This window comes from Triticum dicoccoides, chromosome 5B (assembly GCF_002162155.2).
Source record: "Triticum dicoccoides isolate Atlit2015 ecotype Zavitan chromosome 5B, WEW_v2.0, whole genome shotgun sequence".
NCBI classification, from domain to species: Eukaryota; Viridiplantae; Streptophyta; class Magnoliopsida; order Poales; family Poaceae; genus Triticum; species Triticum dicoccoides.
The window spans coordinates 518,042,524-518,054,726 of NC_041389.1; the positions used below are offsets into that span (position 1 = coordinate 518,042,524).

General features: G+C 50.2%; 1 protein-coding gene across 1 annotated transcript; it reads right to left on the minus strand.

Annotated features, from left to right (window-relative positions):
* Nucleotides 1-2,256: 2,256 nt before the first annotated feature.
* LOC119311275 (two-component response regulator-like PRR95) lies at nucleotides 2,257-6,160 on the minus strand. Its single transcript, XM_037586917.1, has 7 exons — nucleotides 5,803-6,160; nucleotides 4,997-5,158; nucleotides 4,773-4,903; nucleotides 4,493-4,645; nucleotides 3,874-4,262; nucleotides 2,798-3,500; nucleotides 2,257-2,694 (listed from the first exon to the last, which is right to left on the minus strand). Exons 1-7 carry the CDS (start codon nucleotides 5,996-5,998, stop codon nucleotides 2,602-2,604), a joined length of 1,827 nt encoding a protein of 608 aa, XP_037442814.1. The 5' UTR covers nucleotides 5,999-6,160; the 3' UTR covers nucleotides 2,257-2,601.
* Nucleotides 6,161-12,203: the final 6,043 nt, after the last annotated feature.

The following is a 12,203-nucleotide window of genomic DNA, read 5'->3' on the forward strand; positions in this document are numbered from 1 at the left end:
CAACTGCTCACCAAGAAGGGCTTCGCCTGGACGGAGCAAGCTCAAGCGGCCTTTGAGCAGCTCAAGACGGCGATGGTCACCACGCCCGTGCTCGCGCTCCCTAATTTCGACAAGCCGTTCTCGATCGAAACGGACGCGTGCGACACAGGGGTGGGCACGGTACTCGTCCAGGAAGGCCACCCAGTCGCCTACTTCGGCAAGGCCCTGGGGGTGCGCAACCAGCAACTGTCGACGTACGAGAAGGAGTTTCTGGCAGTGATGATGGCGATCGACAAATGGCGCCCGTACCTGCAGCGCGGCCCCTTCGCCATCGTCACGGACCACAAGTCCCTCTGCAACCTGGGCGAACAACACCTAGAGACAGAGCTACAACGCAAGGCCATGGCAAAACTGGTGGGGCTACAATTCCGGTTTCAGTACAAGCGGGGGCTGGACAACGGCGCGGCCGATGCCTTGTCGCGCGTCGGCAAGCAGCTCGACCTGGCCGCGCTCTCGACGTGCCAGCCGGCCTGGCTCCAGGAAGTGCTCAACTCCTACTCCACGGACCAAGATGCACAGGATCGCCTCCAGAAGCTCGCCCTGGCCAGCCCATACGATGATGGCTACGAGTTGCATCGCGGTGTCATTCGCCGCCAAGGTCGTCTGTGGATCGGCGCCAACGCTACGCTCCGCACCAAGCTCATCGCCGCGCTCCACAACAGCGCAGTGGGTGGCCACTCCGGCGTCACGGCGACGTACCAGCGGGTGCGCAAGCATTTCGAGTGGCGCGGGCTGAAGCGCAACGTCGAAGAATTCGTGCAGCAGTGCACTGTCTGCCAGCAGGCGAAGCACGAGCACTGCAAGCCGGCAGGACTCCTGGAACCTCTTCCAATACCAACCGCGCCATGGGAAGATCTCACGATGGATTTCGTGGAAGGGCTGCCCGTGTCGGACGGCGCGGACACGATCATGGTGGTGGTGGATCGGTTCACCAAGTTCGCCCACTTCGTGCCCCTGCGCCACCTGTTCCACGCACCGCAAGTGGCAAAGGCCTTCTGGGACAATGTGGTGAAGCTCCATGGCATCCCTGCGTCGATCGTCTCCGACCGCGACAAGGTGTTCACCAGCAACCTCTGGAAGCAACTGTTCGCCGGAGCGGGCACCAAACTGCTCTACTCCACCACGTACCACCCGCAGACGGACGGCCAGAGCGAGCGCGTGAACCAGTGCATGAAGATGTATCTCCGGTGCGTGGTGCACGACGCGCCACGACAGTGGCGTCGCTGGCTACCCATGGCCGAGTTCTGGTACAACTCTACATTCCATGCCTCACTCAACTGCACCCCCTTCAAGGCGCTCTGTGGGAGGGAGGCCAATTTGGGAGCAATGCCCGCCTGACCAGCGGACGAGCACGCCGGCGAAGACATGGACTGGGCGGCGCACACGGAGCACATCCGCGCCCAGCTGGAGCGCTCAGCACCGGTTCAAGAAGCAGGCAGATCGCAACCATACCGAGCACCAGTTTCAGGTCGGCGAGCAAGTGCCGCTGAAACTACAGCCATACGCGCAGCGTTCGGACGTCAACCGGCCCAGTGCCAAGTTCGCCTTCAAATTCTTCGGCCCGTACACTGTCGTACAAGCTCGCCCTGCCGCCCGCAAGTCAGGTACATCCGGTCTTCCACGTATCCCAACTTAAGCCATTCACGTCGGACTATACGCCGGTGTACGCGGAGCTGCCACGCGTGCCAGACCTCTCTGTGTCGTCGGCGGAACCAACGCAGCTGTTGGAACGGCGCATGATGAAGCGCGGGAATGCGGCCATCGTGCAAGTCAAGGTGCAGTGGGGCGAGGGCTCGCCGGCCGCCACCACGTGGGAAGACTATGAGGTTCTCCGGCAGCGTTTTCCGACGGCAGCCATTTGGGAGGACTCGGGGCCAAGCTCACAAGAAGAAGCTCAGTCTTAAGGGGGAGAGAGTGTCACACCTGGCCACTTGGCATGTGTGACTTGGCAACCCTACAGGTGGGACCCTTCCCGGCGTGTGCGTGTGTGAGTATATAGCTGGCCGCCTGTGGCTGTGTGTGGGCATGTGATGTGACCAGTTCAAACTCTCACCTGATCCTTCCTCTGTTAGTAAAGTTCTTCCTCTCCAAGTCTCTCCACGCTCCCCTCACCCCCTCTCGATCCCCTTCTCTCTCGTTCGTTACAATACGATGGCCAAAAGTTCAGCCAAACTGCACGGAAAATTACAAAATGCATTTGAATATAAATCCATCTAGTACGGAAAGACGACAGCAGTTTGCTGAGGCAGTGCACTAAACTGCAGCAACGATGCTCAGTTCAAGAAAGCACACAAAAGCGTGTCTTCGGACATCCTTGACTGACACCTTTGCAACCACACAGAGTCCAACAACGTATACGGCAAACAGAAACAAGTAACAAGTCAGGCAGTGTGTTCTCTAGCCGCCTACTGACAAATTCTACTATGTACGAGCTAATCTACGACAAGTCAGCGTATACGTAGGATACAAGAAAGAAAGGTTGATAGTTGATCTCCACTCTTTCAAAGAACACGCCGACGACCAGAACACTCGGTTGGCGCAGCACGGCAAACGGATGTCCACCTAGCTTGCTTGGATGTTCTGCTCTTGCCGAACAAACTGACCCTTCACCCGTGGACGCTGCTCCGCAAGTAGTTTCCTGCTCTGGTACCGCACCTGCGCAATAATGGAAGAATGTAAACCCCAGCTCCTCCTAGTAGGTGAGATACCACAAAATTGGATCGAAATATGTAAAGTTAAGATTAGTTCTTGTGCCTACCTTCTTCTCGAAGCACCTTTCTTTCCTCTTGAGCCGAAACTTGTTCAGTGCAATCTCACGTTGGCTCAGCTGATGCGAGCCCTCCATGCTTGGATTTTCGGTAGCACCGTCGGATGCGTTACACTGCTCAGTAGGGGTGGCGATCCGGTTGGAAGAGCTTCCGCAGGCACTGCCACTGAGAGCATTGCCAGAGTTGTTCAGCACAGTACTACTTCCGCTTCCGCTTTCGCCGGCCATGGGTGAAACCTGCTGAGGGTTGCTGTCTGAGGGGATTTCAACGTGCAGATGCTTTTCATTTGCGGTCGGTGGAGGTAGCACTTCTTGCTGCTGTGTGCTTTCAGTCTGCTGAGAGTCCATCTCAGTCGGATCATTCTGTTGACACTTCTGCTGCGATGAAGTTGCTTGTGTGTCCGCCTCTTGCGACACTGGAGTTCTGCCGTTCCAGATAGGAGGACCTGACTGTGGATAGAGAAGGGGTGCCACAGGTGCACCACTCCAGAATGGCTGCCCGTCAAATGTGAGGCCTCCAACTGGAACAGGAAGTGCTACAACTCTGATAGGATGGCAAATTGGGTCGGCCTTGTCTTGAAAGGGAGCTGCCGAATCTCCATTTTTGTTTGCCAGATCTGCGTGTGTTGCTGAGGTGCTGCATGGCTGAGCATCACCAGCGTTACCAAAAGAGGATATAGGCCTACAGTTGTACCTGTGAACAAGAAATAATTTCAACTGTAAGATGTCTTTCTAGGTCAACAACAATAGGATCTCCTATGTACTCTTGTGTAACTGTGAAACAAGTAAATGATGCATCAAGTTGCAGTAGTAAAGGCACTGCAAGAAGTTCCATGCCAAGGTTTGTGGCATGACCATATCCAAATTCTTCCCTATTATGCTTGCAATAACACATCCTGACTAACTGAATTAGCCGGTCCCCTCACCATGCTCGTAAATAAATTATGAAAATATACGTGGGAACAAAAACTTCAACCAGAGAGCACTAGACTTAAGCTAAGCTTATAGCTATGTATGGATGACAAAAGCACTGATACCAGAGCAGGCAAAACAAAAGGTACACTTACAATGAAAAGGCAGATGAAGTTGAGTGGTTCAGGGTTCTCGTATCATTTTTCTCTTGGTCCTCTGATCTGCCATAGTCAGATCTTCTGAGAGAAAGCTCCAACTGATGGGCAGGGATGGAGAACCACTTATCGCCGTTTCCTTGAGAGTTTGTTCTCACAATATCCACCTCCATCGGTGTGCTAGGCTTTGGTTCATCATCAACTATATGGACTACCTCGATATCTGTCGAGGCTTTCTTGCGCTTATTATCACTAGGGTTCTCAGGGTCTCTATTTTCCAGAGTGTTTTTGGGGTCAGTAGATGATTGCCTTTCTGTTATCTGCTTAAAGTCCAAGAAACTGTTGGCGTGCTTGCTCTCAGCCTCTGGTTCTGATCTTGTACAAGAACTCTGCATGAGGAAATACCAATACTTAGTTTATGCAAAGCAAAAGCAACGTATCTAGGTTCAACATAGAGGAAATCACTGATGGGTCACTGATGGCCCATAGTTTTTACTACTAGCTATCAGGTCCTTTAAGAATGATGGCTAGTAGACAAGAGGAAATCACTGATTCCATGTTACATCAAACAATCAGCACTTCAAAAGTAATACAAAATTATGTTTTCTGCTAAACTTACTTGAGCGTCACTTTCTTGTTCACTGCATTCTCTATTTTTACGGACCACATTTTGAGTTGAATGTTCAGCTTTTGTCACTTCAGTCTTTTGCCCGTGCTGTTCTGGGGCATTCTCTTCTTGTTGTATCTGTTGCACATCGATCTCACCATTTGCCTGTAAAATAGCGTCAGAGAGGTTTTAGTGGTCGACTCTTGTGAAGGAAGCGGATCAAAGTTATAATCTAATAAAATGAAGAAAAAAAAAACAGTTGCGATAAAAAGATGCAAGTATGTAGTCTTACAAGTTGTTTTCTCCAAACGTGTTGCCACAAGTTCCGTAACTCATTCTTTCGTATCGGCTTGACAAGGAAATCGGCTGCGCCCTTCAGCATGCATTTGAAAACCATGCTAACTGCATCATTCGAAGACATCACTGCATAGGCAGAAAAAAATAATTAGCATTAGACTAAGCTGCAGGAGTAGAATCTGAAAACTGAAACGAGACTGACATAGTTTGGGCACATACTTATGACAGGAATATTCTTGCATGCGTCATGTTCCATGATCGTGGAGAGTAGGAGGAACCCAGACATCAAAGGAAGTTCAACTTCAGTGAGAACAAGATCTATTTTGAACGATTTTTCCTTTAGTAATTCCCAGGCCTTGACACCATCAGAAGCTGCAGAAACTGCAAGAACAATATGAAACGTAAGTATGAGGAAATATGACAGCCTCTGCTAAAATCGTGATGAAAGATCTAGAAGAACAAACAAATTAAAAGGGCACAACATGTTGAAAAATAAAATAAATAGCAACTTTGCATCATTCTGAAGAAAACTGTACAATTTCAACATGTCTTAACTGTGCTAAAAATCACGCTAACACATAACTTGGGTATGGCCATGTGAGTAATTATGTTCAATTAATCTTAAGCACAATTTAACACCAGGGATTAAAGCGTTCAAACCGTGCTCGATGGCTGCTGAGCAATTTTCGGGTATTTGAAAGAAAAAAAAAACAGACTAAGGGATCTAATATCAACACCAGAGCTGTCAGGTGTCATCTCTAGACATCAGAAGTAGCATATCTGTCGAACTTATCGTAGGGCTACTGGGAAGTGGATCACGAGCCATCAGACCGGAGCAAGCATCCTATTCCTACCAACCGCGCCACCATGCCGAAACACTCATACGAAGCTGAACTCTGTAAAACCGACAGCTAATTCCCGATCTGCCCGCAGACCTCGATTAGAACTACCGACTCGACAAATCAACAAAAGCTGCGGCGGCCGATGGATGGATGGATCGATGGGAAGGTAGTCGAGGTGCGCACCGTGGTAGCCGCACTTGCGGAGCAGCGCGGAGATGACGTGGCGCGTGGAGTCGTCGCCCTCGGCGAGCAGCACCCTGACGGGCATCATCGGCAGCGCCCGCCGCACCTCCTCCTCCCTCCCGTCCTGGTCCACCACGTTCACCACCTCCCTCTCCTCCACCCCTCCTCCTCCTTGTCCTTGACCGCCGCGCGCCATCCCGGGCGGCTCTGTCTGTTATCTCCTCGCCGGAGCCCGGCTGCCACAGCTCGCAGATCAAGTTTGCCTCCACCACCACGACGACTTCTCCTTCTTCTTCTCGCGCTGGATCGCTGGAAGCTTCGAAATGGGGATCGAAATGCCAGTGGAGTCGCGATGGAGACGATTAAAACTAAGCGGCCGCGGAGGAGCGGCGCTATATAGCCCCGACGCCACACGATGCCGACAGGTGGGCCGGGGGCCGCCGGGGCCCGCAGAGCCAGTGGGTGGAGACGAGGCACGTGAGTGGGCGCGCGCCTCGGGGGAAGAGAAAATATCTGCGCGCGCTCGACCGGCGGGCGGGGCCGCCACGTCACGCGGCCCGCCCGCCCGCGCGGGATCGCGGCCGAGGTGACGTGGCGCCGGCTGGGCCAGTGGTTCGGCCAGCGGGCGGTCCGCCCATGCCGCGCGCGCCGCATGGGTTTGGCGAGGAGGGGCGGGGAGGATCAGGCGATATTTTGCCGGGCCCGCGGGAGCACGTGGTAGGGCGCGGGGGAGAGGAGCCCGATCCGCGGCTGGCGCGGGGGACACGTGTTGGGTCGGGAGGCGCGCGCGCCGCGGATGGGTGGCTTTCGATCCGGTTTCAAAATCGTGCGGCTGGGGAGGGGCGGGGGCCGCGGGAGCGTGTGGTTCTGGGCTTCGTGGGGCTGTGGTGCGGCGGTGCGGGGCGGGTGGTTGGCGTTTCTGCCGGGTGGGGCCCCGATAATATCTTGCGCACCGCAGTGGTACTACTCATTTTTTTTACTCACCGCCGTAGCTGTACTTCCTGCTGGGGGTTTGGACTTCGTTTAGGCTGGTCACAATGGAGAGGAACTTAGGAGTAACATCACACACTCCAATACAACTTTGCTTATGTGGGACATATTTAATGAATAGAGAGGTGCTTGTGGTAACTAGCTAAGTTACCGGAACATCACACATTTCAAGAAACAATGAGTCTATAACCTAATAAATACATCGTTGCATGACACTACATAGATGTTCCTACCCACTATGGAGGTAGTAACATAGTCTAGGGAAGTGTGTAAGTTACTAGCTTATGTTCTTGCCCATTGTGACCAGCCTTAGTCGATCAAGAGAGTTAATCATGGTGGCCCTGCGGTCCAAATTTTGGCCCTGTACACCTGCGGACGGATTCGGACGCGTCCGTTGAAAATGATGCGGACATTATTCCTCGCACTTCACATTTTTACATCCCTCAAATATCCTAACTACAGTAACTCCAACGCTCCGACCCAGACAGGCACGCACTTTGTTCGTGTCACAACCGGTTTTCCAATAAAACATTTATTGAGGAACCAACCTTGTATAAGACCAGTATAGGAAAATCTTTCCTTACTAGTAGACAAATCCTTGGTACAAAAATCCAGTAGACCTAAATATTATACAAAGTTGAGCTGGGGCTGCTCAACAATTTATTACAAGCACGCCGTTATTATACATAAAGGCGGATATGACACAAGGTGTATGGTGGTATAACTACTGACTCGTAATAAAAGTGGTGGTGGATATGTCACAATGATGTGGGGTGACATGACTCCTAAATCTTACAGCTCATCGAGTGCTGGAGTGAGGCTCGATGATTTTATTCGGGTAGCGGAAGCGTATATGATACAAGCGATCAATTCCAGGATCGCACGGGACTGACTGGGACTTCTCTAGGCGTCAGACTGCCTTCGTCAATATCTGGCCAAATCAACAAGCCACGTGAGTACTTTGAATGTACTCGCAAGACAGTTTGGACATAAGATATAACAAATGCAAACATGATGCACATGAGCAGATTAATAATGCACACTCAGATAATAAATTTGCACGACATGTTAAATAAAAAGGAAGTCAGGCGGTAGTCGTCCCGAAATCCCAATAAAATAACTGAAGACCGATCGGGTGTCTGAAGCGACGCCTCGAAAGCTAAAATAATTTAACATGCCGCAGTCGGGCGTCTGAGCGACACCACATAAAGGGCTTATATTGAAATGGAAATGGCAGTGCGTGCCACAGTCGGACGTCTACGCGACATCTCGAAAAGGGCTTATAATGAAAGTAAATAACATGGATGCCACGGTCGGATGTCTGAGCGACATCACATAAAGGGCTTATAACAAAAATAAACATCAAGAATGCCACAGTCGGATGTCTGAGCGACATCACATAAAGGGCTTATAACAAAAATAAACATCAAGAATGCCACAGTCGGACGTCTGAGCGACATCACATAAAGGGCTTATATTTCATCATCCGAATTCAAGTAGTTCATGATTTTAAATCATTCCAAGAAAATACTCAGTAATAATAAACAGGTTAGTCCATCCACAGGAATAATGTTCAGCCGGGTTTACCACTCATGTTTGTTCACCGGAGGTTGTTACTGAAACTGACACTGAGACTGACATAGATAAGTTGATCACAGTCCTTGACCATAGATACGGTTACTCGAATGGTTTTGACTCTGCAGAGTTTGTACTATTTAACCACAGCCAACGGATTTCAGTAGTCCCAAAGGACTAGTTCCGTTTACGGTATTTTAGAAGAAACACATCTAACCAGTACACACCCATTCCATGTCCCGATGCCAGGAATCACCCTAGGCAACGTTCAAGAAAAACTTTGAGACGGGGAGGCCACAACCTCTAGTAGCACGGGATCAGATTTATATCGCGTGCTCTAAGGGGTGCCCCCCTCTCGGTCCCAACCGGAAACACCCATGCCCCCTGACCGGATGACGGACTTTAATCCAGGGCCATGGAACCCTCATCACGACCCCTCTGTTTGGTGTGTACGAGGAAAGAGGTTTGCAACTTACTAAACCATATTCTTTGCAGAAAACATGTGGTAGCACGAAAAGCGGATGGACGGTAACGTGACTTGATCCACGTTAACACTGGAGTTAAACAGTTTGGCATAAGACTGGCATGCTTCAACAATACCATCTTACCGCCTCTCATGTCACCACATGATCATGTTATCTCCCATCAAATGACACATCGAGTCTCGAAGCTCACTTGTAGTTGCCTTGCATACAATATAACACATACCGATACTTATATGAACATGCCATGAAATAACTACTCAAGCACACATGCAATACACTCATCATATCAAAGGTTCAAACATGCTTGCCTGGTTCCGAGTAGTCGGAGTCTAGCTCGGCGAAGTTTGCGGTTCCGTCACCTCCTCCGGTATCTACGGTATAAAGAAATCGCATACTAACGTAAATACCGTGTGTGCATAAAACTTGTCCCAAATACTTTTCAAATAAATATGATAAAAAACTAGACAGAAAAATAGAGAAGACAGAAAAAGAATCAATTCAAAATCATCTTTTGTTTAAAAGTTATTAAGGTTTTAGTCGAGGGACTCATCTGTAATGAAATAGAAAGTTTCCAGGGGTAGTTTATAAAAAGACAGAAAAAGGTTTCAGTTAGAAAGCGTATTTTGCCCGAAGGCGTTTCCAGAAAACGGTTTGAAAAAGAGAAAAAACTGATGAGGGGGTCCCACCCGCCAGGTTTGAATTTCAAAACAGAGCCGCCGGCCCGAGGACCGCGGTGGTCGCCGGCGGCGATCCATGGCGAGGTAGGGGGAAAGGAGGGTACCTACGGGTTCACTGAGTCCTTCCGCACCTATGGGTGGTGGACTTGGTCGTCGGCGAGCACCACGTCGGCGGCGACCTTTGCTCCGGCGGACGGTGGTTCGGGTGGTGATGGATCTCGTCGAGGGGGCTGCAAACTTCAAATTGGAGCTTGGGTTAGAAGTGTGGGTGCCCTAGGAGATGGCTGACAAGGTATGGGAGGCGGGGTTGCTCTCACCAGAGCGGGTGTTGCTGGAGCCCGAAGCGGATCGGGGCAGCCGGAGTCGGGGAAGAAGGCCTCCCCGAGGTCTCCCTAGTAGCTAGGCGTGGCTCTGGTGAGGTGGAGGGGTGATGCCTGGTCGAGATCGAGCTCGAGGCCCCCTTTTATAGCCGGCCCGAGGCGGTTGCCGCGATCGGGATTTACTCCGACGGTGATTACGGCGAGGCAGTGGTTGAACGGGAGGTTTAGGGGTCGGGGCAGTGGCGGATAGGCTCACTGGTTCCATCCCGGGGCTAAGCTTGGCAAAACTTGGGCGCTACTCCACGCTCTCGACGGAACGGCCTCACGGGGCTCGTCGGCGGCAGAGAGCGCGCTCTGCGCCTCTCAGGCCATGGCGATGGTGCTGCAACGTGCATAGGCAAGCGGACAGCCACGCGGAGGCTTCGGGTGGCTTGGGCGGTGCTGGACAGCGCCGAAAGGTGGTGCTGGTCCCTGCTGGCCGCCACGGGTGGCTCTGCCACTGCAGAAGACGTCGGCGATGAGGTGCCACGTCGCCACCGACACCTGCGCCCGTCCAAACGATCGTGCGGCGCACTGGATAAGAAGAAGGAGCAGTGAGCAACGATCCAAGGTGGCTACTGGTGAGATTATCGATGGTTTCTGACGGAAACGACACTCTCGACTGAAACTGAAACACTGAAACTCTGAACTTTTCTGAATATTGCCAGAAACAATGCACACCAGGTGTTTGACAAAATGTTTTTGTCATGTGGAGAAGCTTTCTGGAGTTGATCTTTGGTGAGGTGACCTCTCAATGCACCTGGGGGCTGCCTGATTTATCTCATAATTTTTGGAGAAGAAAAATAATGTATTTCACCAAAAATGGCAAATCTGGTCCAAACTTGCAGCAAGCAAAATTTGAAAGTTTTGCACTGTGGACAAGTGGATCTTGATGCATCTAGGTTGAGGGTGCTAAGGACTAGCCAGGGGAGTTTATTTGGAACCAAAACTCAAAAGGAAACATGTAGTTCCTTTGTAAGTCACCTTGGTCCAAAATAAATGACACAAATTGTTTTGAGGAAAAAAAATAAATAGAATAAAAATAAAAAATGGGTTGAAACTTGCTGGAGTTGGATGTTTGACTAGACCCAAAGTAGGGAGGTGGGTTTGGAAGAAAATTTTCAACCTAGGTCATGGCAAGAGAATTTTTTTGGATTGGGGAGAGAATAAAAAACCAAAATCCATAGAGCTTCTTTTTTTAATAGAAATAATTGCAAAACCCTCCAACAAAGCTTGTGTTGAGCCAACACAAATGTGAAAAACCCTTAAAACCAAGGATCAAGGTTGAGTAGGTCCTTTCAAAAATTTGTTATAAAAGGTTTTGAGAAGGAGAGTCCCTAAAAAAATTCAAATAACCTCCTTTAAATCAAATAAAGATTTTAATAAAAATCCAAATCAAAATTTTGAGGTGTTACAACACCTACCACTTAGGAAAAATCTCGTCCCCGAGATTTCAGCTGATCCTCAAAGAGGTGTGGATATTCTGTCCGAAGAAACTCCTCTCTTTCCCATGTTGCTTCGTCCTCGGTGTGATTGCTCCACTGAACTTTGAAAAACTTAATTGTTGACGGGTTCTCCTTTCAGACTCCTCCAATATTTTTACTGGACGTTCCCTATAGGTGAGGTCCGGTTGCATGTCAATGTCCTCATGAGATACATGCTTCTCTGGGTTGCTTACACATTTCCTCAACTGTGAGACGTGGAACACGTCGTGGACGTCTGACAATTCTTCGGGTAGGTCTAGCTGGTAGGCTACGGTGCCTCTTCGTGCAACTACACAGAAGGGTCCGATAAATCTTGGTGCTAGCTTTCCTTTAACTTTGAACCATTGCAGGCCTCTCATAGGAGATACTCGTAGGTATACGTACTCGCCGGGCTCAAAGCTGACTTCCCGATGTTTTCGATCGTAATAACTCTTTTTTTGGCTTTGAGCTGTCTTGAGTCGGTCCCTGATTAGCCTAACTTTCTCCTCAGCTTCTTTGAGCATGTCTGGGCCGAAGATACGACTGTCTCCTGTTTCTGACCAATTTAATGGAGTACGACATCTCCGCCCTCACAAGGCTTCAAAAGGTGCCATTTGTAGGCTGGCTTGGTAACTGTTGTTGTATGCGAACTCGGCATATGGCAAGCTTTCTTCCCAACCGGTTCCATAGGTGAGAACACATGCTCTCAGCATGTCCTCTAGAATTTGGTTCACACGTTCAGTTTGTCCATCAGTTTGGGGATGGTATGCTGTACTGAATGCCAGTTGAGTTCCCAGAGCTTGTTGTAATTGATCCCAAAATCTAGAGACGAATTGAGTGCCTCTGTCAGAT

Coding starts and splice junctions, on each gene's coding strand:
- LOC119311275 (XM_037586917.1), bottom strand. CDS start 5,998: ATGGCGCGCGGCGGTCAAGGACAAGGAGGAGGAGGGGTGGAGGAGAGG. Junction 4,904..4,996: donor CAAGAATATTCCTGTCATAA/GTATGTGCCCAA, acceptor CTGCCTATGCAG/TGATGTCTTCGAATGATGCA. Junction 4,263..4,492: donor AACAAGAAAGTGACGCTCAA/GTAAGTTTAGCA, acceptor TTCCTCATGCAG/AGTTCTTGTACAAGATCAGA.